The 25,373-nt window shown below is 34.3% G+C and overlaps 5 protein-coding genes across 6 annotated transcripts; 2 read left to right on the forward strand and 3 right to left on the reverse strand.

Moving 5' to 3' along the window:
* Window positions 1-310: 310 nt before the first annotated feature.
* LOC110730246 (probable purine permease 11) lies at window positions 311-3,573 on the reverse strand. The gene is made up of 2 exons (XM_021910031.1): window positions 3,197-3,573; window positions 311-1,658 (listed from the first exon to the last, which is right to left on the reverse strand). Exons 1-2 carry the CDS (start codon window positions 3,231-3,233, stop codon window positions 529-531), a joined length of 1,167 nt encoding a protein of 388 aa, XP_021765723.1. The 5' UTR covers window positions 3,234-3,573; the 3' UTR covers window positions 311-528.
* Window positions 3,574-5,436: 1,863 nt separating this feature from the next.
* LOC110730247 (probable purine permease 11) lies at window positions 5,437-7,680 on the forward strand. 2 transcript variants are annotated; one of them, XM_021910032.1, is made up of 3 exons: window positions 5,437-5,581; window positions 5,699-5,742; window positions 6,497-7,680. In XM_021910032.1, the coding sequence occupies exons 1-3, from the start codon at window positions 5,574-5,576 to the stop codon at window positions 7,561-7,563; spliced, it is 1,119 nt and encodes a 372-aa protein (XP_021765724.1). In that variant the 5' UTR covers window positions 5,437-5,573; the 3' UTR covers window positions 7,564-7,680. The 2 variants fall into 2 exon arrangements, with proteins under 2 accessions (XP_021765724.1, XP_021765725.1); XM_021910033.1 differs by having other exon boundaries at window positions 5,440-5,742.
* A 173-nt stretch (window positions 7,681-7,853) lies between these two features.
* LOC110730248 (ras-related protein RABH1b) lies at window positions 7,854-18,020 on the reverse strand. Its single transcript, XM_021910034.1, has 6 exons — window positions 17,635-18,020; window positions 15,917-15,987; window positions 15,741-15,829; window positions 15,549-15,660; window positions 9,191-9,281; window positions 7,854-8,373 (listed from the first exon to the last, which is right to left on the reverse strand). The coding sequence occupies exons 1-6, from the start codon at window positions 17,749-17,751 to the stop codon at window positions 8,230-8,232; spliced, it is 624 nt and encodes a 207-aa protein (XP_021765726.1). The 5' UTR covers window positions 17,752-18,020; the 3' UTR covers window positions 7,854-8,229.
* A 1,513-nt stretch (window positions 18,021-19,533) lies between these two features.
* LOC110730250 (vesicle transport protein GOT1-like) lies at window positions 19,534-23,765 on the forward strand. Its single transcript, XM_021910037.1, has 7 exons — window positions 19,534-19,675; window positions 19,891-19,966; window positions 21,247-21,338; window positions 21,451-21,531; window positions 21,651-21,748; window positions 21,829-21,910; window positions 23,373-23,765. The coding sequence occupies exons 2-7, from the start codon at window positions 19,936-19,938 to the stop codon at window positions 23,409-23,411; spliced, it is 423 nt and encodes a 140-aa protein (XP_021765729.1). The 5' UTR covers window positions 19,534-19,675; window positions 19,891-19,935; the 3' UTR covers window positions 23,412-23,765.
* A 132-nt stretch (window positions 23,766-23,897) lies between these two features.
* On the reverse strand, window positions 23,898-24,646 carry LOC110730249 (putative invertase inhibitor). The gene has a single exon (XM_021910036.1). It carries the CDS (start codon window positions 24,597-24,599, stop codon window positions 24,012-24,014), a length of 588 nt encoding a protein of 195 aa, XP_021765728.1. The 5' UTR covers window positions 24,600-24,646; the 3' UTR covers window positions 23,898-24,011.
* Between the last annotated feature and the right edge of the window lie 727 nt (window positions 24,647-25,373).

Below are 25,373 nucleotides of genomic sequence, written 5' to 3' on the forward strand. Positions count from 1 at the left end.
TACCTTTTGAAATCGAATTCTCATTGCTCGTGTTTGAGTTGTTAGTTCCATTTACATGTAAAGGTTTTTATACGAAACACAATTCTACTACTAATGGTTTACACCCGGCCTTTTGTCTCTAAATTTTTGCTCTATTTATATGCGTATATACTTCATTTTCATACACATTTAAATTATAAAAACTTATTACTGATAAAATATACAATAAGACGAATCTAATAAGACCTCACATAACTATATTACCTTTTATAGATTAATTACAAATTATAGTCAAAGTTTTTAAAGTTTGACTCATATAATGACAATGGGGTAAACATAAAGAAACGGAAGAAGTATTTCATTAGCAGTGTTATATGTGACTTGGTCAAACTTTTTAAAAGCTAAATGGCCATAGGTTGAGTGGTTGAGAATATGATAGTAGAGTTACATGTTTCAAGCAACAATACTACGGATCGGAGTACTAATTTCTCAAAAATGATAAAAATTACAACAATTATTTTAATAATTAAAACTTCACTAATTCCTTAATCAACACATTTCTGTGCTAGCAACTAGAGTTACATCAACCTTTTCTTTTCTTGCCTTATTAGCTTCGATATTGTCCAAGTAATGCTGATAAATATAAGAAAGAAACCCCCACATAGCAAGCACCAAAGATATCACCTTCACACCATTCATCTTATCATGGAAGAACACGACTGCGAAAATCGGAATCATAGGCAAACTCAAGGTGCTAATCACATTAGAGAAGAGGGAAGAAACCTCGAAAACTAGTCCTATCAACCCTAACGATGAAACTTGCCAACTTATAGCCGTGAACGTTAATGTTAGCACGTAGGGCACTCCACCCGTCTTATAATCCCTCATTTCTCCCTTTAATGTTCGCCATTCTCCGCTACCAAAGAGCCCTATGACACAACCACAGGTTGCCACGATCGAAGGATAAAATTGCATACATATGACTGTGTTGTAAGACTCATCCTTAATCACCTTCTCGAAAGAGAATTGTGTCAATGACAATAACAAAGAATATGTCGCGGATGCACCAAGTGTACATAAAAATCCTATGACATATTTGCCCCTCGACACATTATTAGTCGTGTTACCTTCGTCATTTGCATTGATGGCTAGGAGACACACGGAGATTGTAAGGATTACAATCGAGTTGAGTACTAGGGCAGTGATTTTTTGCGCGTTGATGAAGAAGGATGTGACCGCGTTGAAGGCTAGTTGAGAGGCACATAACAAGGAATACGTAGAGACAGGAAGGTAAAGTAGTCCATAAGAGTACATCAAGTTGTCTCCGGTTAAGATTAGGCCGAAAGCAATGTAGATGAGGGTGAGCCTAAGGACTAAAGGGCGACGAAAAGTAGTTGATGATGAGAAGAAGAATAGGAAAGGAATGAAGATGGGAAAGCCGGCTGATTGTACAAAGGTGGCCATCCATTTGCTGTTTCCACCCTTGTCGAAGTAGAGTCTTCCTAAGAGAGTCGCGGTGGTTTGGCCAACGAGGAGGAAGAGGATGTAAATGGTGATTCGAAGCCATTTTTTGTAGTGTTTAACTTTTGGCAATAGAAGGTTTTTGTTGTTGATGTGGTTGGGTATGGAATTATGATGAACAATGTCCTCTTTTGGTCTTGGATCAATTTCTTCTTTGCCTACAAAATTGCTAATTAAAACTTCACAACAATGATCAATGAATGATTATCAAATAACACTTGTATAAGGTATATGAATTAAACAATAACATGTCCTTATAATTAGGAGCTAGACCTGTTAAACAGTTGAATTGTGAGTTATGGACTTATGGTGAGTCCACTCTTAAGGTCTTAAAGCCCGAAAAGTCATAACTAGCTAGCTGATCCAACAATGTGGGCCATATGGCCCATAGTCTTAGTACTACATTTTTATTTACTACGTTTTATTTTTATTTTTATTTTTATTTTTTTTGAAAGATATTTACTACTTCCTCCGTTCTTTTTTACTTGACCTGCTTTGACTTTTACACTATTTACCACCCCTCCTTTGACCGTGTTTTGTGAATAATATGTAAGAAAAAACATATTTATGTTGGATCATTTTGAATTCGTCTCAATAAGTACTATTATAATATATAACTTTTATATTTTTTAATTATGGAGAATTAAAGTTATTGACCGTTAAAGTTTTTCATTGGCAAGCGTGATAAAAGAAACAGGTCAAGTAAAAAAGAGGAAGTATTATGTAAGGTGATATTTGAATATATTAAATTATTAACGTCCGTGGGATGTATGGTATAATGGTAGTAATAATTTATTTATTTTTCCAAAATTAATTAGTGATATTTTATACGTAGTATAAAAATGAGGCAAATTATTTGAAAAAAAAAATACAAATAATAAGGCCAAATTTATTAAATTTAAATTTGATAAAAAAATTATAATTGTTGTGTTGAAAAACTTTAAAAGTGTCATACGTATTGTAATGTACTTTCAAAAAATAATCTAATTAGAGCATGTTTACATTTATTGAATTGATTTGAATAGAACTGAAATGATTGGAGTTGAAATGAATAGAACTAAACTGAATATTTTATGAAAGAAGGAAATTAAGAGCTGAACTGAATATTTTATGAGAGAAGGATATTAAAATCTGAACTGAACTGAAGTGAACTGAAATTAAGCTAAAGTGAACACGTACGAGTAACCAAAATAAATAAATAAATAAATCTTAAGGATGATATTATATACTTTGCATGAAATTTTTTTTAATGGTAGCTTGATATGTGTAAAAAATGATGCGTGTTTTATTTAGTACTCTATTATTTAAATAATATTTTTTTTGAAACGATTATTTAAATAATATTAACAGTAAATTAGTTAATAATGGCTATAAATTCGATAATTTTCCTGTCAAAAAAAAAAAAAAAATCGATAATTTTAAACATTCAGATTTTGATATATCATAGCTGATCTGAAGTAGCAGCTACTCATTCACTAAAGGATTATCCATTTATCATCGATAAAAAATGAATCGGAGCACCAAAAAAAATCAAAAACAGGGAAATATATATTTTGTAGATCGAAAATTGGCATTTGTATCTTTAATTTTTACTCATCATATAACAATTAACAAAAAGTACATGTATGTCTAATTATTTATCGATCAAAATAAAATACATTTTAAAACAGAAAAATTGGTGATTTGAGTGGCTTACCTCGACTTTGGTTAACCATCTCTTGAGCAGCATCCATCGAGAACCAAGAAAGTATCTCATAAATTGTGAAAGATATTTTTAGTCAAAAAAAAAATGATAGATATTTGTTATATGCTGAAAATGAATATTACTGTAAGATATTTAGTCGATATATAATGGTTGTGCTGCCAAATTAGCCATCTGGACGGAAACTTTTATGTTGGAAATTTTTTCCAAGATTTTATTGTGTTTGTTTTATTTTGAAGTAATTTCAACAGGGTAGTTTTATAACAAGATTTCTTTTAGATATTTATTCAAGAAAATTTTAATCAAACAAATATATTTTCTACTTCCTCCATTTGCAACAATTATGAAGTTTTACAAATGTTGCAATATTTTTCTATTTGCATATGTTTTCTCCTTTTCTCTCTCTCCTATTTACATGAGTGTCAAGAATAGGTCAAGTGGTTAGAGCTCTTTTAACGGTGTCAAAAATCTTGAGATTGATTCTCAAATCACTTAAATGTTGCAAGTATTAAGAAACACGGGTAATATTTTTCTTCCGCTTTTCACTCCTGGACTCCTTGTCTAATTGTCTATTATAGGTAGATAGTGTAAGCCAACTCTGTTACAGGTAGATAGTGTAGGCCAAGTCTGTTAAGAATTAGTTCATCGTGGATTATCGTAGATGATCCATATTATTTCAAATTTCAATTCCATATATAGTCAATTATAGTGGCTGCCCAATTCTTTTCCTCAACTAAAAGTTTTTGCTTATTGAGTGTGAGCTCTTCATAAGGATTAGTGGGTCGTCTTGTTTGATATCACAACGAGTCGTATTAGATTAGAAATGCTGTTACTAAATTCAGTTACTCCATACTGAAGAAAATTAGATTAGATTTTTTTTTTTTTTATCTATTTTAATGATCAACAAATGTTTACGTAAAAAAATCTTATCCAATCAATTAGCAATTAATGATATTTAGAGGCGATAAAATTGAGCCGGGTTTTAACATCATAAATCATATCCGACCTCGTTTAAAAATATCGGGGTTTTACGGGCCTATACAATTTATTTAGGCTTGTTCAAACCTATCCATTTTTCGTGTCAGGCCATAGACCCATAGTTGATAGCCATCTGCGTTTCATTGGTTTTCTTACCTAACATACAAAATGTTATAATTACTCGTATTAGCAATCTACAAAGTACTCTGTAAATCTATTATTCTAGGCAATAAATACAAGACACGTTATTATTAGCTAAAACTTAGGTCTATTATTCTAGGCAATAAAACTTAGGTCTATTATTATAGGCAATAAAAACAAGACAAATTAAGATTATATATAAGGGCCACATACAAATATACAACTGGAATTTGTGATATACACTTGAGTATACCATACAGCCATAAATATTCTATTTTCATTTAATGATTGTTTTTCATTTAATCATCAAATAAAAATCAAAAGTCGGGGCATATAACAATCTCTCACATACAATGTCGTATGTTTAGCCTTTATTGGTGAATGGGTGACCAAATCCTAGTTTACACTTTACACTCGTATTATTATTAGCTAAACATGCAAGTGATTACACTACTTTTAGTCTGACATAGATAATGTACAGTACACGTGTGTAAAATGGAACACCTGGTGGGACCGGGAAATTGGAAATGAGACAAATTAAATCGATTTAATGAAATTGTATTTTGTACTTGATTGATGTGGAACAAATGACGTGAACGAAAGACATCGATTAAAGATTAGAAGACCACTCATTGTGTAGAAAAAATCATCTTGGACTACCTCTTCTCATCAACTATACGAAAAGAGAGTGTGACAATAATTGTGTTCTGAATTAAAATCTCTGTATTATTAAATTGTATGTGATGAGAATTATTGGTTTGTACTCCTATTTATTGATAAACAACAATGATGAATTAATGATGGAGGTGACTCTTGAATTCGTCTGATATGTAAACTTTAATGAGCCTTATCAATCATAGAGGCTTTCAAGATAATAAGATAAGCTATGAAAACAATGTACAGAATAAAATTTGGACTGCCCACCAATATTGATTTTATGTTGATTTTAACGTTTGAGAAATAAAATATGCTACAATGATGTGCGCGGTAACTATTAGGAAGACAAAATATTTAAAAAAAAAACCGAGTGTGCAACAATTTAATTAATGTGTGACGGGAAGAAAAAGAAAAATATAGGTAATTTTTGTGACACTATAAATAGCTGTTGATAGTTGTTTAAAGCTAACTTATTTGTGAAATTTATTGGCCCAATATTATCCAATATTAATCGATTTATGTGCAAATTATCTATCTAGGCCCATTGACAAGACTATAAGAAGCTCATTTGAGTTGCCTTCATCTTGTGAGTCCTATGATAAGGTTGTAGTTAAAATATCTTCATACTCGTGTTCACTTGAACTTCTTAAATCCTATTCTCTTACTTGAGTTACTTCCAAGGAACTAACAAAATTTTCATCCAAATTTATGCACTACTAGTTTTATTATGGAAGCTACTCAAGATTTGGCGCACCAAACCATAGGTAAGCTATTAACTACTTACTACTCAAGTACTCAATCATCAAGTTCATCACTAAGGAAGTAAGGAGTAGCTGCTAGCTAGTTTAATTCATCAACTACTTTCTAGTTTCTTAGTCCTCCTGTTCTTTCTAAATTTAACCAATAATAAAACAAAATTTTGATCTCCTATTTTTCTACATAATATATACGAGTATAGATTGTATGGTCTTTCAACTTCACCAAAAGAAATTCAAATTGTAACCTTATAGTTTTAAAAAACTTATACCACCTTGTAAAGCAAATGCTCTCTAAATACTAGTATGAGTAGTATCCTTACCAATAAGTTAAAATTAACTACTGTAAATGATGATCAATAATAACATCTTCAAAAAAAAAATATGTGGGTTTATATTATCTCTTTGCCAAATTGAACTTTGTCTTGTTTTACTATGTAAAGCAACATATTTATTCAATATTTTCTACTTAAGCGATCAAAAGAACACTTTGAATGAATGATTTTCTCGACTCTTTTTCCTTTCCATAGTAATATTTGATGTCTTATTATTTTATCTATTTAAGTGGTAAGGAGAAATCCTTGCAAGTAGGGGAAAAATAGGGATCCCACTTGTTTGGGATGAGAATCGAACCCCTCTAACAAGTAGGGTGGAAGGGGAGCCACCAACTACTAGGTCAACCTTGATTCTTATTATTTGATGTCTTATGTCATCTAAGTTTTAGCATGTTGTTAGTTCTTATGCGACAATTGTTTTTTTGTAGGCACCAAAGAAGATGGTCCAAGATCAAATTTAGCCTTGACAAACCTTAAACACTACAAAATGTGGCTTAGAATCATACCTTACATCCTATTTCTTCTCATAGGCCAAACCACCGGAATTCTCTTGGGAAGGCTCTACTTTGACAAAGGTGGAAACAGTAAATGGATGGCCACTTTTGTACAAACAGCCGGTTTTCCCATCCTCATTCCCCTCAAGTTATTCCTAGTCTCCTCACCAACGTCTCTTCGTCCCCCGGTTTATAAGCTCACCCTTCTCTACTTTGTTTACGGCCTTCTTGTGGCCGGTGATAACTTGATGTACTCTTATGGACTACTATACCTCCCTGTGTCTACGTATTCCTTGTTGTGTGCCTCCCAACTAGCCTTCAACGCGGTCACATCCTTCTTCATCAACGCGCAGAAATTCACTGCCCTAGTGCTTAACTCGCTTGTAATCCTTACTATCTCCGCGTGCCTTATAGCTATCAATGCTGATAATGAAGCTAACACGAGCAATAATACCGGGAAGGGGAAATTTGCCTTAGGGTTTTTATGTACCCTTGGAGCTTCCGCGGCATTAGCTTTCAACGTGTCCGTGGCACAATATTCTTTCGAGAAGGTGATTAAGGACAACTCCCTTAACACCGTGGTATGTATGCAACTTTACCCTTTTATCGTCGCGACTTGTGTTTGTGTAATAGGGCTCTTTGGTAGCGGGGAATGGCATACACTGAACGAAGAGATGAGGAATTACAAAATGGGTGGTGTGTCCTATGTGCTAACATTAACTTTCACGGCTATAAGTTGGCAACTTGCTTCGTTGGGAATGTTAGGACTAATTTTTGAGGTTTCATCCCTTTTCTCTAATGTGATTGCCACCTTTAGTTTGCCCTTGGTTCCGATTTTCGCAGTCGTGTTCTTCCATGATAAGATGAATGGTGTGAAGGTGATTTCTATGATTCTTGCTATGTGGGGGTTCCTTTCTTATATATATCAGCATTACTTGGATGATATTGAAGCTAAAAAAGCAACAAAAGTAAAGCTTGATGCTAGCACAGAATTATTCTGATACAGAGTATACACAGTTTAGTTCATATATTGTGACTTTTTCTTTTATTTTTTTTAACTTGATATTTAAACGAACTTCCATCAGTTTACTATAAGAATTGCGGTAACTTCAGCACTATCTCATGCATGTCTATAACCAATTGCTCATATGCGAGAACACAACCAACAACATCGAGAACATTAAAACATCAGATGAATATCACACCTGCTATTTAGAAGAGGAGGGAATTTATCTCACCGACTGTTATAATTAAACCTGATATACATAACATATACGAAGTATACAACAAAAACAAAATTGAAAAAAATACATATCTTGAGAATTGAGGATGTGAATCACGCTAGCAAGCATTAGCTCCGTATGCTTCCAAAAAACAGAGTGTGGCAAAGGAAGCTAACTGTCTCTTTGAGCTAACAAGTCATATTCATATCTGAAATACGTAGGAGTTCAGACAAATAATAGCATAATAAATCGAATATTTCTACGTCCTTTAGTCCCTCAAATTCTCAAAGAACAATCTTTTACTCTAGCAGGAACAGCACAACATTATCACTATGATTACTTCAGAGAAGAGAGCAAAATCTTTCTAGAGTTCAAGGCCGAAAGTACAAAAAGGTACACAAAACTAAGCAGAATGCAACTTCCATGGAGAATTATGAGGTAAGGTCAGCAAGCACATCCACTTCCCTGGGACTGCGACTGGGGTGCACTAGACGTGGACTTGAGACTTACATCAACCATATCTTCTTGCTTCGTCGAAGAGAGTGTCTCCATTCCCGGTAATGCAGCAGCAATTTTCCTAAACAGCGCCTGCAATTTTATCTTATGTTAATATCATGGTATGCAATATCTTACTTTGCAGGGAGACCGGAGAAGAATAAATCACAATAATATGATGGCCTGTCAGGTCAGGCTCTCAAACATCAAAACACAATGTCACAACTACAGCTTTAAAATATACTGCCACCTAAACACGGAAGCACATTTTCCTGTGCAATGCCAAACAAAGATATTGGAACTGAAGTAGCCTGGTTAAACGTACATTCATTTAACCAAAGCACCAAAGAAAGTACAATAGCGATGAAAAGAAAAGGATCAAAGGACCATCAAGAGCTGACAGCACAAAAGCCAAATGGAGAGCATCAGAAATTAATGTGTGCTCCAATATTTGATTGATAAGAGCAACCAGCACATTGATAACTACAGCCAGAGTTCCATCAGATCAAGAGAGTCTAATACTTGCTTAGGTGCTCTAATTTGAACATGTGAAGCAAAGCAAGAGATATGGAGAAAATCTGTATAGAAATAGGAACAGAAAACAACATTTGGCAATCATAAGGAAATCATTCAACAACTGACAAGGATAATGTGAAAAGGGTAGGTTAGTGCCAAAGGCAAACACATCACCTAATAAAAACTTATTTCATACAGTCTCCAATTATGCTACAAATGCCCCAACCAAATGTAGACAATGAGCTTTGACATCATCCAAAAGTGCAATTTAAGCAGAAGTTTAACAATCGTGACAAAAGTCTCATTAAAATATGGGTACGTTGCTAAATGATTTACTCTGGTCATCAGTTCACCCTAGAGTGCAGCTTAAGCAAAAGTTAAGGTAAAGATGTACCTTTATGTTAAAGCCAGCTTTTGCACTAGTTTCAATAAACATAACATTGAGATCACGAGCTTTTGCTTCTCCTTCTTCTATGGAGACTTGCCTGTAAAGTGAAAAATAAATAAATAAACAGTGAAACAACAGCAATGGGTATGATACTATGATAGAACTACTCCCAAGATTGAAAAAAGGAAATATAAGGAAAATTAGCAGCACACACCAAGTCAAGTAATATTCTGGAGAGCCACCTAATTTAAAAATACAGTTAATAAAATAATTTTGGGGATGGTACAATATTTGCGATTGTAATCAATCTACCTCATTGGACTTCGTGGATCCCCTTAAATAAAAGCTAATACTTGTATTTGCAATGTCAACTGCTTTTGTCAATTTTCATCTGAAAAAAAGACATCAAGTGCCCAATTCGCATCTTCCTTATTTATACCCCTCCAGTCCTCCCATTTACTCCACAAATTCCTCTACACTCCTTCCACCACACCAAACAGGCAACCGCCGCTATTTTTTACTTCTTAAATTGCACAGTGGCTTATCCGCTTATATTATACTAAGTAAGTGATTCCCTGCAAACTTTCCAAACAAAATTGAAAACATATGCTACAAATTACTCCATAATGATAAGCAATCTGATCTATGATTCACTATTGTCCTCAGCTCTAACCATCCAACACAAAGCATACAGACTTGACTTAAAAACAATAAAGCAAGCAGTTATAAAGAAGCTAAAACATTTTCGGCCATCATTCATGAAATATTTAAGCATTTTCTCTTTCAGCTTGAAGATATTGAATAAGGTTGTCAAACACTAATACAAGCATTTAGAACTTTATTCTTCACAGGCACCTAATATCCTTTGCAGAAATGCAAGTCAGGTATTTTTAGATCCAAATGGCTCACTAAAGGTGAGAATCAATATACAATCCCTATGTTCAAGAAAGAAAGATAAGACTGAGTTTTCTAACCAGAGAAAAAATATATATTATGAACATTCCAACTATCCCAGATTTCCATTTACCATAAAGTCGAATCAAATTAAATTTATGCACTCGCCATGTAAGCAATTTAGCATCTGACCTGTCACTCAGACAGACCAACTTATTAATACCTATGATTCAAATCTTTGGTACTACAGATTGAAGTCCTCAAATTCACAAAAATTACCTAAGCATTGTGTGGGGAAACACTAGAGACTAAAGGAAAATCGGATCAATAAAATACAATAGTCTAACAGACAGCTTAGTCAGAATGTAATTTTAAGGAGCCACAATGACAGAAATACTCCCGTCATCCCTTATTGTTTGCACCGATTACTTTAACAAACATATAGTTGAGTATAGGTAAAAATACAAAAACTTTTGTATACATCCGGTTTACACTAATATTAGTGTACATCGAGTAGTATAAGGGTAACTTTTAGCTAATTTTAGGGTAACTTTTTGCCTGTTTTTGGGTAACTTTAAACATAATACAATTTTTATATAAAAAGACAACAAGAAAAGTTTTATATAGGTAATTTAATTACATTCAATCATTAATAATTGATTTTTAGTCATTTAAAATGTGATTCTTTACGAATAAAGTGTAGATAATTTTTATTTGAATTGGGTTACTTTTACGCATATAGGGGTAACTTTTATTCATTTCAGAGGTAAATTTTAATCACTTTAAGCTATCTTTATATTGGATGTACAATAATTATTGTACACCCGATTTTTTTTTTAAGTTTGTGGTAAAAATAATAAAAAGCTGATAATGTTTGTCCAAACCAATGTAACAGATTCCCCAAGACTGTAATTTTTCTTATACTCCATATACAGTGGCGGACCCACGTGTAGTCATAGTGGGTCCGCGGACAACCTATTATTTTCTATAAAAAAAAAAACTAAGTATCAAGAGTTTTAGCTTGTAGTCTGGTGGTTTGTTCCCCATCCTACCACATATGAGATACGGGTTCGACTCCCATTACTCTCAAACTTTTTTTTTTTTTTTTTTTGGGCTTTACAACCTCAATTTCACGATTTAAATTATCCCCAAATCCCCAATTCCCCCAAATTGAAACCCTAAGTCTCAAAGTCACCCAATTACCCAAGCCCCGTCGCCGTTCACCGTATCGCCGCCTCGCCGGCAGCCCGGCAGCCTTTTCGTGCTTCTCCGTCAGGTATGAGTGAGGCGTCCGTCAAATCGTCAATCCGTCTGTGAGTTTGTTAGCGTCGTGCTCGTGCAGTGGCTCCCCAAATTCGATTTTTTTGAGGTTAGTTTTAAACTTTTAATTTATATAATTACATTTCAATAAGATTATAGAGATTAGATTCTATATTTCTATATGAAATCATCAATTTAAATGTTTAAATCAAAATTATCAGTATGTTTAATATCACTATATCAGTGTATGAGTTTTTTTTTGTTTTTTTTTTTTTTTTGGGTGAAATTTCTTGATTTGATTAGTGCTTGATTATTTGTATGACTTTATAAAAGCTTGAATGTCACCACTTGATTATCGTCACTTGATTACCACATGAGTTATTCCTAAAATATGAGTTAAAGTAGTAGCAATTTTAATACAAATTTTGACAAGTAACTAAACCGTTACAGCCTTGAATTGGTTCTCTAAATTTTACTAATATCATGGCTATCTTTATTGCTAATATCGTCATCTTTAATAAGAATAGTTGTGTTCTAGATTCAAGTGTATTAGAGGGAATTTATAATAGTTGAATCTGTGATGTGAATGATTTGTCTAAGTAGTACTCATTTGATAGTATGACTTGTTAGGGAATCAAATATCTGTGTCTATGCATTAGCAAGAGTCTTGTATTTTAGCAAGTGTGAATTATTAAGCCTTGACTGCTATTATTAGTCCAGATTTGACCTTACAATGCAATCTGTATGGAGCAACCTCATGGGTATATCTGAAAATAGGAAAAGATGCCTGCATCTATCAAGATATTTTGTTGAATCTTAATGCCATTGCACTTTTACAATGATTTTGTTGAATCTTATTGCCACTGCACTTTTACAATGATTAAGAATCTTTAGTTCGATATAGTTTTAGCTTACTTGATGTATACAAAAGTTCACATGAGCACAGTTGTTGTGGAGTCTATAGCTATTTTATAATGTGATATTATATCTCAGTTTCTATATATAGTGGCCTATATTTATTGTAGAGTATAGTATGCATGGTTGTAGATATAGTTGCAGTTTAGATAATGGTATGTGTATTAGCCTAATTTATTGTAAAGTATAGTATGCATGGTTGTAAAGTTACTTAATAGTATGCAATTTGTTCACTTAATGCAGCAGGTATAATCTAATCCTAAGTACATTTATTAGCTATTGAGAATGGTGATTGCTAATTTGGAGATTTGGGGTTGAAGGGTGGACTGAAATTGAGGTTAATGGGCGTTTTTTTTTATGATATTATTAGTTTTAATAACCTTGAGAGAACCCTACTTGTATGATTTATCTAATTCAACCTAACTTCAATTTCAGAATGAAAAGAAAAATAACTCAAGATATTTCAAGTTTTTTTACTAAAAAAGTGCCTACTCTAAATCCTCCTCCTCCACAAAATGATCCTCCTCCACAAAATGATTTACCCTCTCAAGAAAGTGAACCAAGTACTCCTTTACATCATGCTAGTGAACAACATTCTTCCCCATCTCACAATTTCCCTCAATATGAAGATGGGCAATCTTTTCCCCAAGGTGGTTCGGATCCTAGTGCTCAAATTGGTGAAGGAAGATTAAGTGCACTTGATATTATTAATCTTCCACAAGACCCCGGAAAAAGAAGAAGGATGTGTGATTTTCATCCCGATGATAGGGATTTAGTGCGGAGAACATACATTCAAAGAAAGCCATGTCAACCTAAAGATCATGTGTTTCCTCAAACACTTTTTGGGCCGAATAAAAAACGCCGATTTTGTGTTAAATGGTTTGATACTTGGCCAACATGGCTTGAGTATAGTGTTGAGAAAGATGCTGCCTTTTGTTTCATTTGCTATCTGTTTAAGGATGGTAACACAGCGGGAGTGGATGCTTTTGTTAATGGAGGTTTCAGATCTTGGAATAGAAGAGACACAATTGTAAAGCATGTTGGTGGACACAAGAGTGCTCACAATAATGCCGTGATTGCTATGAACTTTTTCATGAATCAAATGAGTAGCATTGCCACCGCTTTATCAAAACAAACAGCGGAAACCATGAGTGCCTATCGTAAGAGATTCGAAGCTTCAATCGAAACCATTAGATGGCTATTGTTCCAAGGGTTGCCTTTTCGTGGTCATGATGAAAAGGAAAGTTCATTATCTAGAGGTAACTTTCTTTCGTTATTAACTCTTCTTTCAAACCATGATCCTGAGTATTCCAAAGTTGTTTTTAAAATGGCCCCTGGTAATTGTCAACTTACTTCTCCAAGTGTCCAAAAAGATATAATCAATGCTTGTGCTAAAGAAACAACTAAAGCAATATTAGAAGAACTTGATGGTGGATTTTTTGCTATTCTTGCTGATGAATCTGCCGATGTTTCCGATAAGGAACAAATGGCACTTTGTTTGAGATTTGTTAATAAAAAGGGGGAAGTGTGTGAGCGTTTTCTTGGTATTGTGCATGTTCCTGATACTAGTTCTTTGACTCTCAAAGCTGCTATTGAGTCATTACTCATGGAACACTCTTTAACTTTCTCTCAAGTTCGAGGTCAAGGTTATGATGGGGCAAGTAATATGCAAGGTTCAATCAATGGCCTTAAAACTCTAATATTGAATGAATGTTCTCAAGCATACTTTGTTCATTGCTTTGCTCATCAACTTCAATTGACACAAGTTGCACTTGCTAAGAAAAACTCAGATTGTGGTTGGCTTTTTGTTGACGTTCTTGCACCTCTCTTGAACTTTGTGGGAGGTTCACCTAAGAGGAAAGAATTTCTTCGAGAAAAACAACGTCAAGGGGTTGTAGAAGCATTATCTTTGGGTGAAATTGAATCGGGAACTGGTTTAAATCAAGAACGTGGCTTATGTAGACCTTGTGATACTCGTTGGGGATCTCACTTTAAAACCATTTTGAATGTGCTTGATTTATATCCTTCAATACTTTTGTCACTTGATTCCATTGCAGAAGTATCTGATACACTTGATTCGAATAAAGCACAATCTATTACACACTTGTTGATGTCATTTGATTTTGTGTTTGTGGCACACTTGATGGTTGATATATTTGGCATTACAAATGCGTTGAATGTGGCATTGCAAAAACATGATCAAGATATTGTAAATGCAATGGTCATGGTTGATGTAACCAAGACTAGTTTGCAAAAGTTGAGAGATGAAGGATGGGATTCACATATGGAAAAAGTCACTTCTTTTATGGCTAAATATGACATTGAGGTTCCAAACATGGAGGGGCGATATGTGGTTCCTGGGAGAAGAATGTATAGAGGTAAAGGTCCACATGTGACTAATCTTCATCATTTTAGAGTTGAAGTTTTTCTAAGTGTCATTGATCTTCAATTACAAGAACTTGAAAATCGATTTCCCGAGGTAAGTAAGGAATTACTTGTGTGTATGTCTTGCTTTAATCCTGCAAATCGGTTTCATTCTTTTGACAAAAGAAAGTTAGTTCAACTTGCTAAATTTTATCCCGGTGAATTTTCAAGCTCTGAGTTATTATTTTTTGAACATTCACTTGAAAATTTCATTGTTGATGTTCGAAATGATGAGAGATTTTGGAATTTGAAAAGTCTAAGTGAACTTTCTACGAAACTTGTTGAGACGGGAAAGTTTGAAACTCATGACCGAGTCTACTTACTTTTGAAGTTAGTGTTGATTCTTCCCGTTGCAACGGCAAGTGTAGAAAGAGTATTTTCTGGAATGACGCAAGTTAAAGATAAATTGCGTAATAGCATGGGAGATCAAATGTTGAATGATTGTTTGATTACTTATCTAGAAAGAGATTTGTTTTACAATGTTAGCATGGATGATATTATACATCGTTATCAAAATATGAAAACTCGTCGAGAGCAATTGTAATAAAATTAGTACTTTTTTAGTTGTAATATGAATTTGAATTACTTTATGAAATGAACTTTTTATGTATTTTTTTTTTGTCCATCATTCAAGCTTTGACTATTTTTTGATATTTTATGCGGTCGGTGGACGATGATGGGATGGGACAACCTATTATTTAAATCCTGAATCCGCCACTGTCCATATATCAGATAAATTTCATGGTCAAAATTGATGAACTTTGACACCAAAAATAGAAAATGGAGCAAACAAAAAGGGGAGGGAATAACAATCTCACATAGAACAAATAGATTCATTTAAAAAATGTAAAACTTTTTTTCGTCATCTTACCTCTTATCCACAAGATCAGTCTTGTTTCCAACAAGGACAATAATGACATCACTACCCCTCTCAGTGCGGACTTCCTCAATCCACTTCGCAGTGTTAAGGAAAGATTGTCGGCCTGCACAAAGCATAATATGTAAATAGGCTAAACAATGGCTCAAAAATAAATATATTTTATGAAAGGTCAAGCAGCGTTACTTGCAACATCATATACAATGACTGCCACAGACGAATCCCTTATGTAACTTGGTATAAGACTCCTGAATCTCTCTTGCCCAGCAGTATCCCTGTACACAAAAAATAGTAAATCAATGGGATATTAGATAGTAAGCATACAGTGCAAGCTACAAAAGTCAATTTAGGCTGAAGCTTACCACAACTGTAGTCGTACAGTACGATCTTCAAGATACATGGTCTTTGATAGAAAATCAATACCAATTGTAGCCTGAGAAACATCAGAAGAGTCACATAAGCCTTAACCACTGCCAAAAGGGAGAGGGGATGAGATCACAAGTGACAACAAAAATATGAAAGCAGTAATTTATAACAGCTGATGGGCATATAAAATTCATCACTGACTAACGCGCATTCCTCAGCCACACTTTCACGCCATTTAAAGCCACCAGGCATCTATTTTAATCCTTGCTGCTAGTCTAAGTCTAGCAATCACTTCAATTTATCTAAAGTGTGCCTATCTTGTCTCTTTGGTTTGATCCCCTATCTAAAAACTTCTCACCCTTCTAATTCTACAGCCTCCTCAGACCCCTTTTTGTATCCAGCATTCATTACAAAGACCTTAAATCAAGAGCTCAAAAGAGGCAAAAGGTAATATATAACCAAAACACCCTATACGATGATAGCTTGAACACTATGAAGTAAAGAGCAACTCTTCAATTCATGAAGCATCACATTTCAAAAGTCTTCTTGATGAGCCTAAATGCTCTTTCCTCTTAACCTCTCTATCATATTTTTTTATACTTATAGCTGAACTCTTCCACTGACTTATGTTAAAGCATTATTTCCTCCATCGCAAATAACTAGTTAGTAGCTACATAGTCCTTTTTGGACATCCTAATGTAATTGCCACATTCCTCTGATGCAATACTTTTTTTCCAAAGTTGGTTCCGATATCCAACCACCCATTTTTTCTCTCCACTTATTCATCACTTAAAAACCACATATAAAGTACAGTATATGTAACAGCATAAAAACCACATATAAACCACATATTTGAATTGATCCATGTAAACATTTTATTTTGATTAGTATAAGTCAATGCACGCTTTAATCATTCTTATATTTTCAAGGTGCTACACTTGCATCAAATTCTAAGATAAGTCCTCTCTCCAACCCTTCTGCTTCATTCTTGATTGAAGGAAAGACATGGACGAGACAAGCATGGATCCTAATCTCTAACAAAGTGGCATGACACAGCATACTTTCTTAAACTTCCTTCTAATCACTGTTTGCTTGCTTCCCACAGTGGTCCTTCTGCAAAACAAGGACTTCTAAAGTTGCAAATACCTTTATCCCGACTTTTGGCCATTATAAGAGTTCAACTTCAACCAATCACAAGAAAGCAATGTACTCATCTAGTCCCCTTTAACAGTTGACAGAGAAAAGACCTCATTTTAGACATGTATCACACACAAACAGCAAGTGATCAGCACATTCGATCCAACTAATTCCTCCTAAAATATCATCAAACCGCTGCATTCGAACACAACCACAATGCAGTAACAATGCCAAAATTTCATCACAGTTCTACAACTCCCTCACTATAACCACTACATAAAGTGATCCTTTTGCTAATTTTACTCAGCTTTACAACAATTCTCAATCAAAATTACAGATCTAAATCCCACTCCATAAAACAATTTCAGAATCACAAAATTTCAAGATCATAATTCAAACATTAAAAAGAATCCTAATCAGATTCATATAATAAGATCACAATGAATTAAACCAGCAGAAAACAAAGAATCAATAAGATAAAACCCTAAAAACGATTAGATCCGTCAAAACCTAACAATCATTCAAATCGTAAATTGATGATGATCAAATAAACATTAAAAAGAAAGGAAAAAATCACCTGATAAGTATTATCAAACTTGTCATACATAAAACGAGTGATTATACTGGTTTTACCAACAGATTGATCTCCTAAGAAGACGAGCTTGTATTTTGCTAAAGCTGAAACTGGCGCCATTTTTGGGGATTTTGAAGGTGAATTCAAGTGAATAAAAACACAATTTCCGCAGATCAAGATGAAATTCGATTGAATCGTTGGAGGAATTTGTTTGAATTTGAGATGAATCCCAGAAAAAATAAGATGGCGATTGGAAGATTGGAGTGTGGGAAATTTGTCGTTTTCGGGTTGGAGGGGAGGAGAGAGAAAGAGCTGCCGAAATGAGGGAGAGACAGCAGTGAGTTAGGAAGCTAACCAGCCCGGCTAACGCCTCAAAGTGGACTTTATTGCGACATGTGAGAGTGCACTGATCATTATTTTATTTTATACATCTGAGAGCATGATTCGGGTTTGAATTTTTGAAATCTAAACTTTAATAACCAGTACTTGTCTTTGATTTTTTTTATTAGGTTTCAAAGGTCCTGTTCACTTCATCATATACTTGTTGAACTGCAGAAGTGTGGGAGAGACAGCAGTGACTTGTGAATTAAGGAGCTAACCAGCTTGGCTAACGCCTTAAAGTGGACTTTATTACGAGTTACGACATATGAGAGCGCACCGATCATTATTTTATGCAACCGAGAGCATTATTTGGGTCTGAAATCGTATTTTTTAAAAACAAAAAATTTAATATTTCCTTGTTGACTATCAACTTATTTGGATTTTTAATTAAGTGTTTAACGCTACGTTCACTACATTTAATATTTGCTGAATTGAAATTAATTTTCCTAAACTAAAATTTTTTTTACTTAACTAAAATTATTTTTAGTGAACTGAAATCATTTTTACTAATTCTCTATTATATTTTCTTACAATTACTGATTTTTGCTTAAATGAAATTATTTTTACGAAACTGAAATTAATTTTACTGAACTGAACTTATTTTTTATTGAAATGAAATTATTTTTACTAAATATTGTTTTTAAAAGGTAAACTAAACAAGGCTTGATTTCATGGTAGCCAATAAGTAGATGAATTTTACATGTCATATTTTTAATAATTTGTACTTCGTTATTTGTATGTGCCACTTCGGAATAAATTAGTAGTTCTTAGTCCTTACAACATCTTGCAATTGATCATTGTCCTTTATATGGAGAATCACAATTGTTTCATCCTTTCATGTATGTGTTTTTTATTTGGGGGTAAGTAGAAAGTTTGTTCTAAAATACAAGTAGGAGGTTAGAGAAATCCCTCCTAAAATTAAATATTATAAAACCTTAAACAAAAAAATGCTACCACACACCACCCCTCAACAAATATGACACTACACCTGTAGACCTGTAGTACACCACATCCTAAGTGATATAATCTTAGTTGGACATGAAAAATATGTTAAAAATAATGTCCATAAAAGATGAAATAGAATATTTGGTTAGTGATGCAAATCACCCCTGGATGTATAATCATTTGGTGTAACTATATTAAATGTTAAACATCGATGGGGTTTATATTGTGTGTTGATTGATATTGGGTGAAGGCTTGATTGCCTAAGGTTACAGAGTCAATGTTAGATCAAGTTTACTTTGAAGAAATTTATAGAGTCATATTCGAGTGATGAGTCATTCAGTTTGATATACAAAATATAATGATTTTCAAATACGCGATCAATGAATAATATCAATACTCGGTACTCCATGTAACACGTTTAATAATTTCATTCTAATTACATTTACAAGTTACCCTCATTAGATCAACCAAATTAAAAAATAAAATAAAAATGTGATGTAAAAATTTAAGTTGCATAATTTGGTGTTGTGTCTCATCTCATTGGCCAAATGGCGTGGCAACTACTAGTAATCTCGTACTATAAGTTTTTGCCTTTGAAATAACGCCTTGTCCAATTTCCACTTCATTTCATCACCACCTTCATCTCTTCATTTCTTCTTCCTTAATATTTCGCAACACCTGAACTACGTTTGCTTCATTCTCTCTCCTCCATTAACAGGTATTCGCAATAGCTTAAGCTTTCCTTTGTTTTCTGCAATTCAGCTTAACTTCAAACTTTTGATTTCTCATACAACTAATTCTCAATTTGTAGTTAGTTCTAAGTTCGATCTTTGATTTTGTTGAAACCCTAATTATTTCCTCATTTGATAATTTTTGTCGCAATTGTTATTTTCTGCTTTTGATTTTGTGGGTTTTCCTCTTGATTTCGTGTAGAATTGTTCCCGGATTTCGCGGATTTGACATTTGGAATCGGCAAAGATGGCGTCATTCGAGATGGATGATAGAAAAAGTAAGCGCATACTTCCTTTATTTTTGGAAATAAATTGTTATTTTGATTAATACACTTTTTAAGAATTTTTAATTGATGTTAAATGAGTTAGTTTAGCTAGTTATTGTATTTAAATCATGCTTATGCAAATTGGGATGCTGCTGATTGTGAATTAGATAACAAGGTGGATTGGCGGTAATTTGGGTTTGAGTACAACTCTAATTGATGTTGATTAAGTTGATTGTTGCTATTGTTTTAAATCATGCTTATGTGATTTGGTATGCTGCTAAGATTTTGAATTCAATAACGCGGTGGATCGTGGCAGTGAATTGGTTTGACTATCACTCTAATTGCTGTTATTTGAGGTGATTGTTGCTATTGTTTTATATCATGCTTATGTGATTTGGTATGCTGCTAAGATTTTGAATTCAATAACGCGGTGGATCATGGCAGTTAATTGTGGTAGTGAATTGGGTTTGACTATGACTCTAATTTCTGTTTTTTTTTAATTGATTTTTAATCATGCTTGTGTGATTTCATGCTTGGTGGATCATGGTGGTAAATTGGGCTTGAGTTTCTGGATAGTAGCTATAGTTTCTAATCATAAATGTGAATTTAGGAGTAAATTGGAAGAGAGGGATTGTTGTTTGCAACTCTTTATTAACTGCTTGCTGCTGCTTTGTAATTCCGTGTTGGAAAAAGAATTGGGGTTTTGGAGAGGACTGTGGATCTTTGTGTCAAACCTTTTGATCTCTTTCCTGATTATAATCTAATCGCCTGATTGGAAGACTATAGGTTTGTGTTCAAAATCCAAACTTGGGGTCAGCAGTCCTTTTTAAGTGATAAATATACTTATCATGTGTTTCCAATTAAGACCTTAGAGTGACAATTCCATGGGCAGGGATATCATAGAAACAGAGCTTTTTACTACTTGGTGCTATGTATTTATAGTTGGGGTCACAAAGTCATGCACTAGTATGTAACTTAGGGAGTCAGGGCAGCACCACCAAGGTCTAGTCTGTTTATGAATCTACTTTGAAGTGTGAGAATCATAATTCATAATTATGTGTCTGCAAGTCAGATGTGGGTTTATTTAGGTGGCCGTGTATGTGCTACATAGTAGGATTGTTCCGTCCTCATTAATTGAAGGCCTTTAGAACACAACCCTAGGTTTGATTGCTGCCTTTGCCTGAGAGAATATCTTTCTCCTTCCTCTGTATCGAATATGAACTTCTTTTGGATTGATGTGAACTACTGAAGAAGCTAATTATTGTGACTTCTTGGAACATGAAATTTGACAGAGATTGGACTGGGATTGACTGGGTTTGGCATGTTCTTTACATTATTGGGAGTCATATTCTTGTTTGACAAAGGGTTGCTTGCCATGGGTAACGTAAGTTTCTTATCTCATTCTTGTAATCTCATTTTTGTTCTATGGTCTAATTACCATGTCCACTTCCTTTTGATGCTTATTGATGTTCTCTAATTGAAACATGTTCTTTCAGATCCTCTTCCTGGCTGGTGTGACATTGACCATTGGGCCAAAATCCGCTCTTGGTTTTTTCATGAAACCTCAAAATTTTAAGGTTCTGATGCATATCCCCTCTTCTTTCCCTCTCTATCTCTCTCTCTCTTCCTCCCTCCCTCTCTCTCTGAGTCTCCTCTGTCTGACTGTGCTACTCAATGATTGTTCATGTTTACCCAGGGGACGATATCATTTGGTGTTGGCTTCTTCTTGGTTATTATTGGCTGGCCTATTATTGGCATGATTTTGGAATTATATGGATTCATTGTACTTTTCAGGTCTGTTGATGCAATAAATTTCTGCAATTTATAGCTTTCTAGTGTTTGAATGACAACTGATTGGTTGATTATCTTTGCAGTGGCTTCTGGCCTACTCTGGCAGTTTTTATACAGAGGATACCTGTTCTTGGTTGGGTTTTGCAACATCCACTCTTTAGATCGGTAAATCATCTGACTATATCTGAGCATGGTAGTTCCAAGCTTTGGCAATAAAATGACTTGTTTTAGACCTAGCATACTGATGATATATCTATTTTATGAAATTTCTCTGTATCTACTACTCCCTCTGTCCTAATTTCATTATTTGTTTGCCCCATTGCTAATATATGGGTCAAACTTTGACCATTAATTCTCGTTAATATATAAGAGATTATATAGTCAAGTGGGGCCTTGTTGGATTCATCTCGTTGTATTTTTATATGTGTTTAAAACGCTTCTTGGAGATTGTGATAAGTCAAATGGGGCAAAAAATAAGGGACGGAGGGAGTAACTAAGAAAAAGTGTTGGTCTGCTTGATTGCTGCTAGATATTGTGAAGCCTTTGTTTTCAATTTTTTTCATTACCACATTCTGGATGCAGCCAGTGCAAGACTTAATGGTTTCATGCTATGTTTCAGGTCCACATAACCTTTAGAATTAAAGTCAATACTTAATAGGTTAACTGTGCCAAAGTTGATCAAATCACAACTTCACAAGGCCAAATACAGGGTTCGATAAAAGAGAGAGAGGAAATTAAGAAACTGAATGGACCCTGAATCATAAAAAATTGGTTTACAAAGTCTTCATAATGGGGTAGTTGTTTTGGTCACTTTTGTATGTGCATTCACTGCATTGCATGTGACTGAGAAAGAATCAAGATTAAATAAAATTTAAAAAGTTGCAAGTTCCATTGTCAAATTGTTTCCAAACTTCCATCTTAGTTTACTCTTGAAAAGTTGAAAGACCAAGTCTCACTATGAGCTTAAAATGATCTTTTTTCTATATATAATCTGATTGGGTACAATGGTTTGGGTGTCTGATCGCTCTTTTAGAGGTTTTACATGCCTACACTGCAAGGAGACAAAGAAGTTGCTAAAGAGTAAAGATGGAGGTCCTAGAGCTGATAGTGATACTGGTTATGCCATTCAGTTGGGCGGTCTATTTGAGGACTTAAATAATTGCTTCTATTCAAAGGGTGTCTCTTTGTAGGAGTTAGAAAGCTTGAACAGGCTTGTGTTTTAATTTGTTGCTTATTAGGTCAATGATGTAGCCTTGACTGCTGTGAATTCACCATCCAAACCTCCTCATTTTCTGAACTAGATACACACTTACACAGACTCTGCAGCCTTAATAGATAGGAAAGAAAGGTAAAAAAGTCTATTAACAGCTTAAGCCAATCGCCAAATTGTTGGGTTTTGGTGGTTGTGTGAGAAGAGTCACATTTTATAATTTGTCACTGAAAACACATATGAAAATGGACATCTGCTAGATGTGTTCATCTTATTTATTTATGTTATACATTTTTTTATGCTTGCTGGTTGAGAATTAGGAATCCTTTACTTATAACTTTCTACATGGCTTGTGGTTAATTAATTTATCACACACATATACCATTTGACCTTATGTTGCTTATTTCTGTGTGACAGTTGATAGACAGATTCCGCGGGAAACGGGTACCAGTATAAAGCTAAGGATGAATGGGAAAAAGTGAAGAAGCTGAATTAGCATGTTCTTTGTAAGTGTTTTGGGAAGGGGGGAACTGTTCAAAGGTGTAATATTTTTAGATTCTTTCAGTAGAAAGTGTGTCATCTTTTGTTTGGCTCACTTGTTCAAGGTTTTGCCCACTTTCTTAGGAGTTTCCATTATCTCTTTGTACAGATCAAACTAACAAAAGCACATTTTTGTGTGGTTAACTACATTACTTTATATAAAAGATAGTTGTATATGTTTTGTTGTAGAATAATGTTCCAACTTTTGTAACTGCTCAACAGTGGAAAAATTATGTTTTCATATCAATTTCCTGCCCTCATGTACTAAAAGTGACTTGGTCAGTGAGAAATATTTTTGTTGAGTTTCACATTGGGTTTCTTATATGTATTAATGTAAATTATATGTTAGTTTAAGGTATCAATAACTTAAATCGGCGAAGACCAGAGATGGGTACTACTTTGTGCTTAAATTTGGGAGGCATTATTAGCGAATATTGATAACAGAACACAATTCCTTAGATAAGTGGAGAAACATAAAGTTAATAGAGACTATTTATGTTACTTATTGAAGCTAGCTTAAGACCATGAGTTCAAATCTGAGCTAATTAGGTCGATAATACACAGGATTATGCCACACAACTGACTTAAGGTATTGTTCTCCCTTGTAAGAGGAGATTCATTACTCTCCTCCTTGAAGCCTGCTTCACATTTGTTAGTTGCTTGCATTATTTCACTTACCCATAAATATATAGCATCATGCTTCTTTCCAGACACATATTCGCCTATGCTCTCTTCCAATTTTATGTTCATTTCTAGATATAGCTCCATGCAGGACTCCAGACAACTGCTGCAGCGAAGATCAGACTCATTTTTGGTTAACATGCCACTTATGATCCAAAATGTGTTGGTGGCATTTTCTAGGGCTAGCTCCAGAGCAATCAGCCCAAGCCCTGCGAGGTCAGTGGAATGGCTAACAGGAACTGCAGCAAGTGATGAATAACAGAAGTCATAGCTGTAGTTGGATGAAGTTTTTTGGGCACATGTTTCGCATGTTTTGTTGATTATATCTGCTGATATATTTTCTGTAGGGGTGACACATTGAAGGGGAACTAGTAGAGAAAATATGAAGACAAAAGAGTAGAGGAAGATAGAGGATGATCTCATATTTCTGTTGCTTTGTTATTTTTCAAACAAAGATATGTGTCCATGTATATATAGTAGTATGCATGAAGCTTATGGTAGAACCTTTTCTGATTTTCTGAAATTATGTGATGTGGTTGGAGTCGATGGACCCCGTGCTTAAGTAACGAAAAAGATTTAACATGCGGTATTAGCTATTCATTTCTCCTCTCAGAGACTAGAGGGTGGAGACTGGAGAGGATGTTCAGTCACACACATCAGCACAATTTCCGACACACGCACGCAGTGCCTGTTTGGGTCGTTATCTTCTACTAGGAAGGTTCCTTGGTAGTACTTTGAAAATGGGTACATTTCTGAAGTCGTAGAGGGTTGATGTAGGGAATAAGCCTTTTACGAAGCTTCCTTTTCTTGTTTCATGTGGAATTATTGATATTTTTCCTGTCCTATGCAAACTACTCCCTGGTTAATTATGACATGAAATTTGTCTAGTGAAAGTAAAAAGAATTCGCAGTCATGAATCATGCTGCTTAGTTGGCCTTAGAGACATTCGGAAATCTGGTAGTAAGTAAAAAAAATCAGGATTTAGAGACATTCGGAAATCTGGTAGTTCATAGCTACATGATACTTCGTATTAGAAAAGTAAACTTCATTTATTTTGTGGTTAATCAAAAGTCCTGTTCGCATTAAACCTTGGCATTGATTTAATTTTTTAGCAATGCTTATTAAAATCGTCCGTGCCTTTTGTAGGGAGGAGAGGTATGGTAGAGACAGGAAAGGCTTGATAGATAGAGTCCATAG

The sequence above is a fragment of the Chenopodium quinoa genome, unplaced genomic scaffold (genome assembly GCF_001683475.1).
Source record: "Chenopodium quinoa cultivar QQ74 unplaced genomic scaffold, ASM168347v1, whole genome shotgun sequence".
Lineage (NCBI taxonomy): Eukaryota > Viridiplantae > Streptophyta > Magnoliopsida > Caryophyllales > Amaranthaceae > Chenopodium > Chenopodium quinoa.

What these genes read in the sequence shown, in the direction of transcription:
- LOC110730246 (XM_021910031.1), bottom strand. Translation starts at nt 3,233, where the DNA reads ATGGATGCTGCTCAAGAGATGGTTAACCAAAGTCGAG. An exon ending in GATGGTTAACCAAAGTCGAG is followed by an intron (nt 1,659 to 3,196) that starts GTAAGCCACTCA and finishes GCAATTTTGTAG; the next exon opens with GCAAAGAAGAAATTGATCCA.
- LOC110730247 (XM_021910032.1), top strand. An exon ending in TTTGGCGCACCAAACCATAG is followed by an intron (nt 5,743 to 6,496) that starts GTAAGCTATTAA and finishes GTTTTTTTGTAG; the next exon opens with GCACCAAAGAAGATGGTCCA.
- LOC110730248 (XM_021910034.1), bottom strand. Translation starts at nt 17,751, where the DNA reads ATGGCGCCAGTTTCAGCTTTAGCAAAATACAAGCTCGTCTTCTTAGGA. An exon ending in ACTGTACGACTACAGTTGTG is followed by an intron (nt 15,830 to 15,916) that starts GTAAGCTTCAGC and finishes TTTTGTGTACAG; the next exon opens with GGATACTGCTGGGCAAGAGA. An exon ending in AAGCTGGCTTTAACATAAAG is followed by an intron (nt 8,374 to 9,190) that starts GTACATCTTTAC and finishes ATAAAATTGCAG; the next exon opens with GCGCTGTTTAGGAAAATTGC.
- LOC110730250 (XM_021910037.1), top strand. Translation starts at nt 19,936, where the DNA reads ATGGCGTCATTCGAGATGGATGATAGAAAAA. An exon ending in GGTTGCTTGCCATGGGTAAC is followed by an intron (nt 21,339 to 21,450) that starts GTAAGTTTCTTA and finishes ATGTTCTTTCAG; the next exon opens with ATCCTCTTCCTGGCTGGTGT. An exon ending in TGAAACCTCAAAATTTTAAG is followed by an intron (nt 21,532 to 21,650) that starts GTTCTGATGCAT and finishes ATGTTTACCCAG; the next exon opens with GGGACGATATCATTTGGTGT.
- LOC110730249 (XM_021910036.1), bottom strand. Translation starts at nt 24,599, where the DNA reads ATGAGATCATCCTCTATCTTCCTCTACTCTTTTGTCTTCATATTTTCT.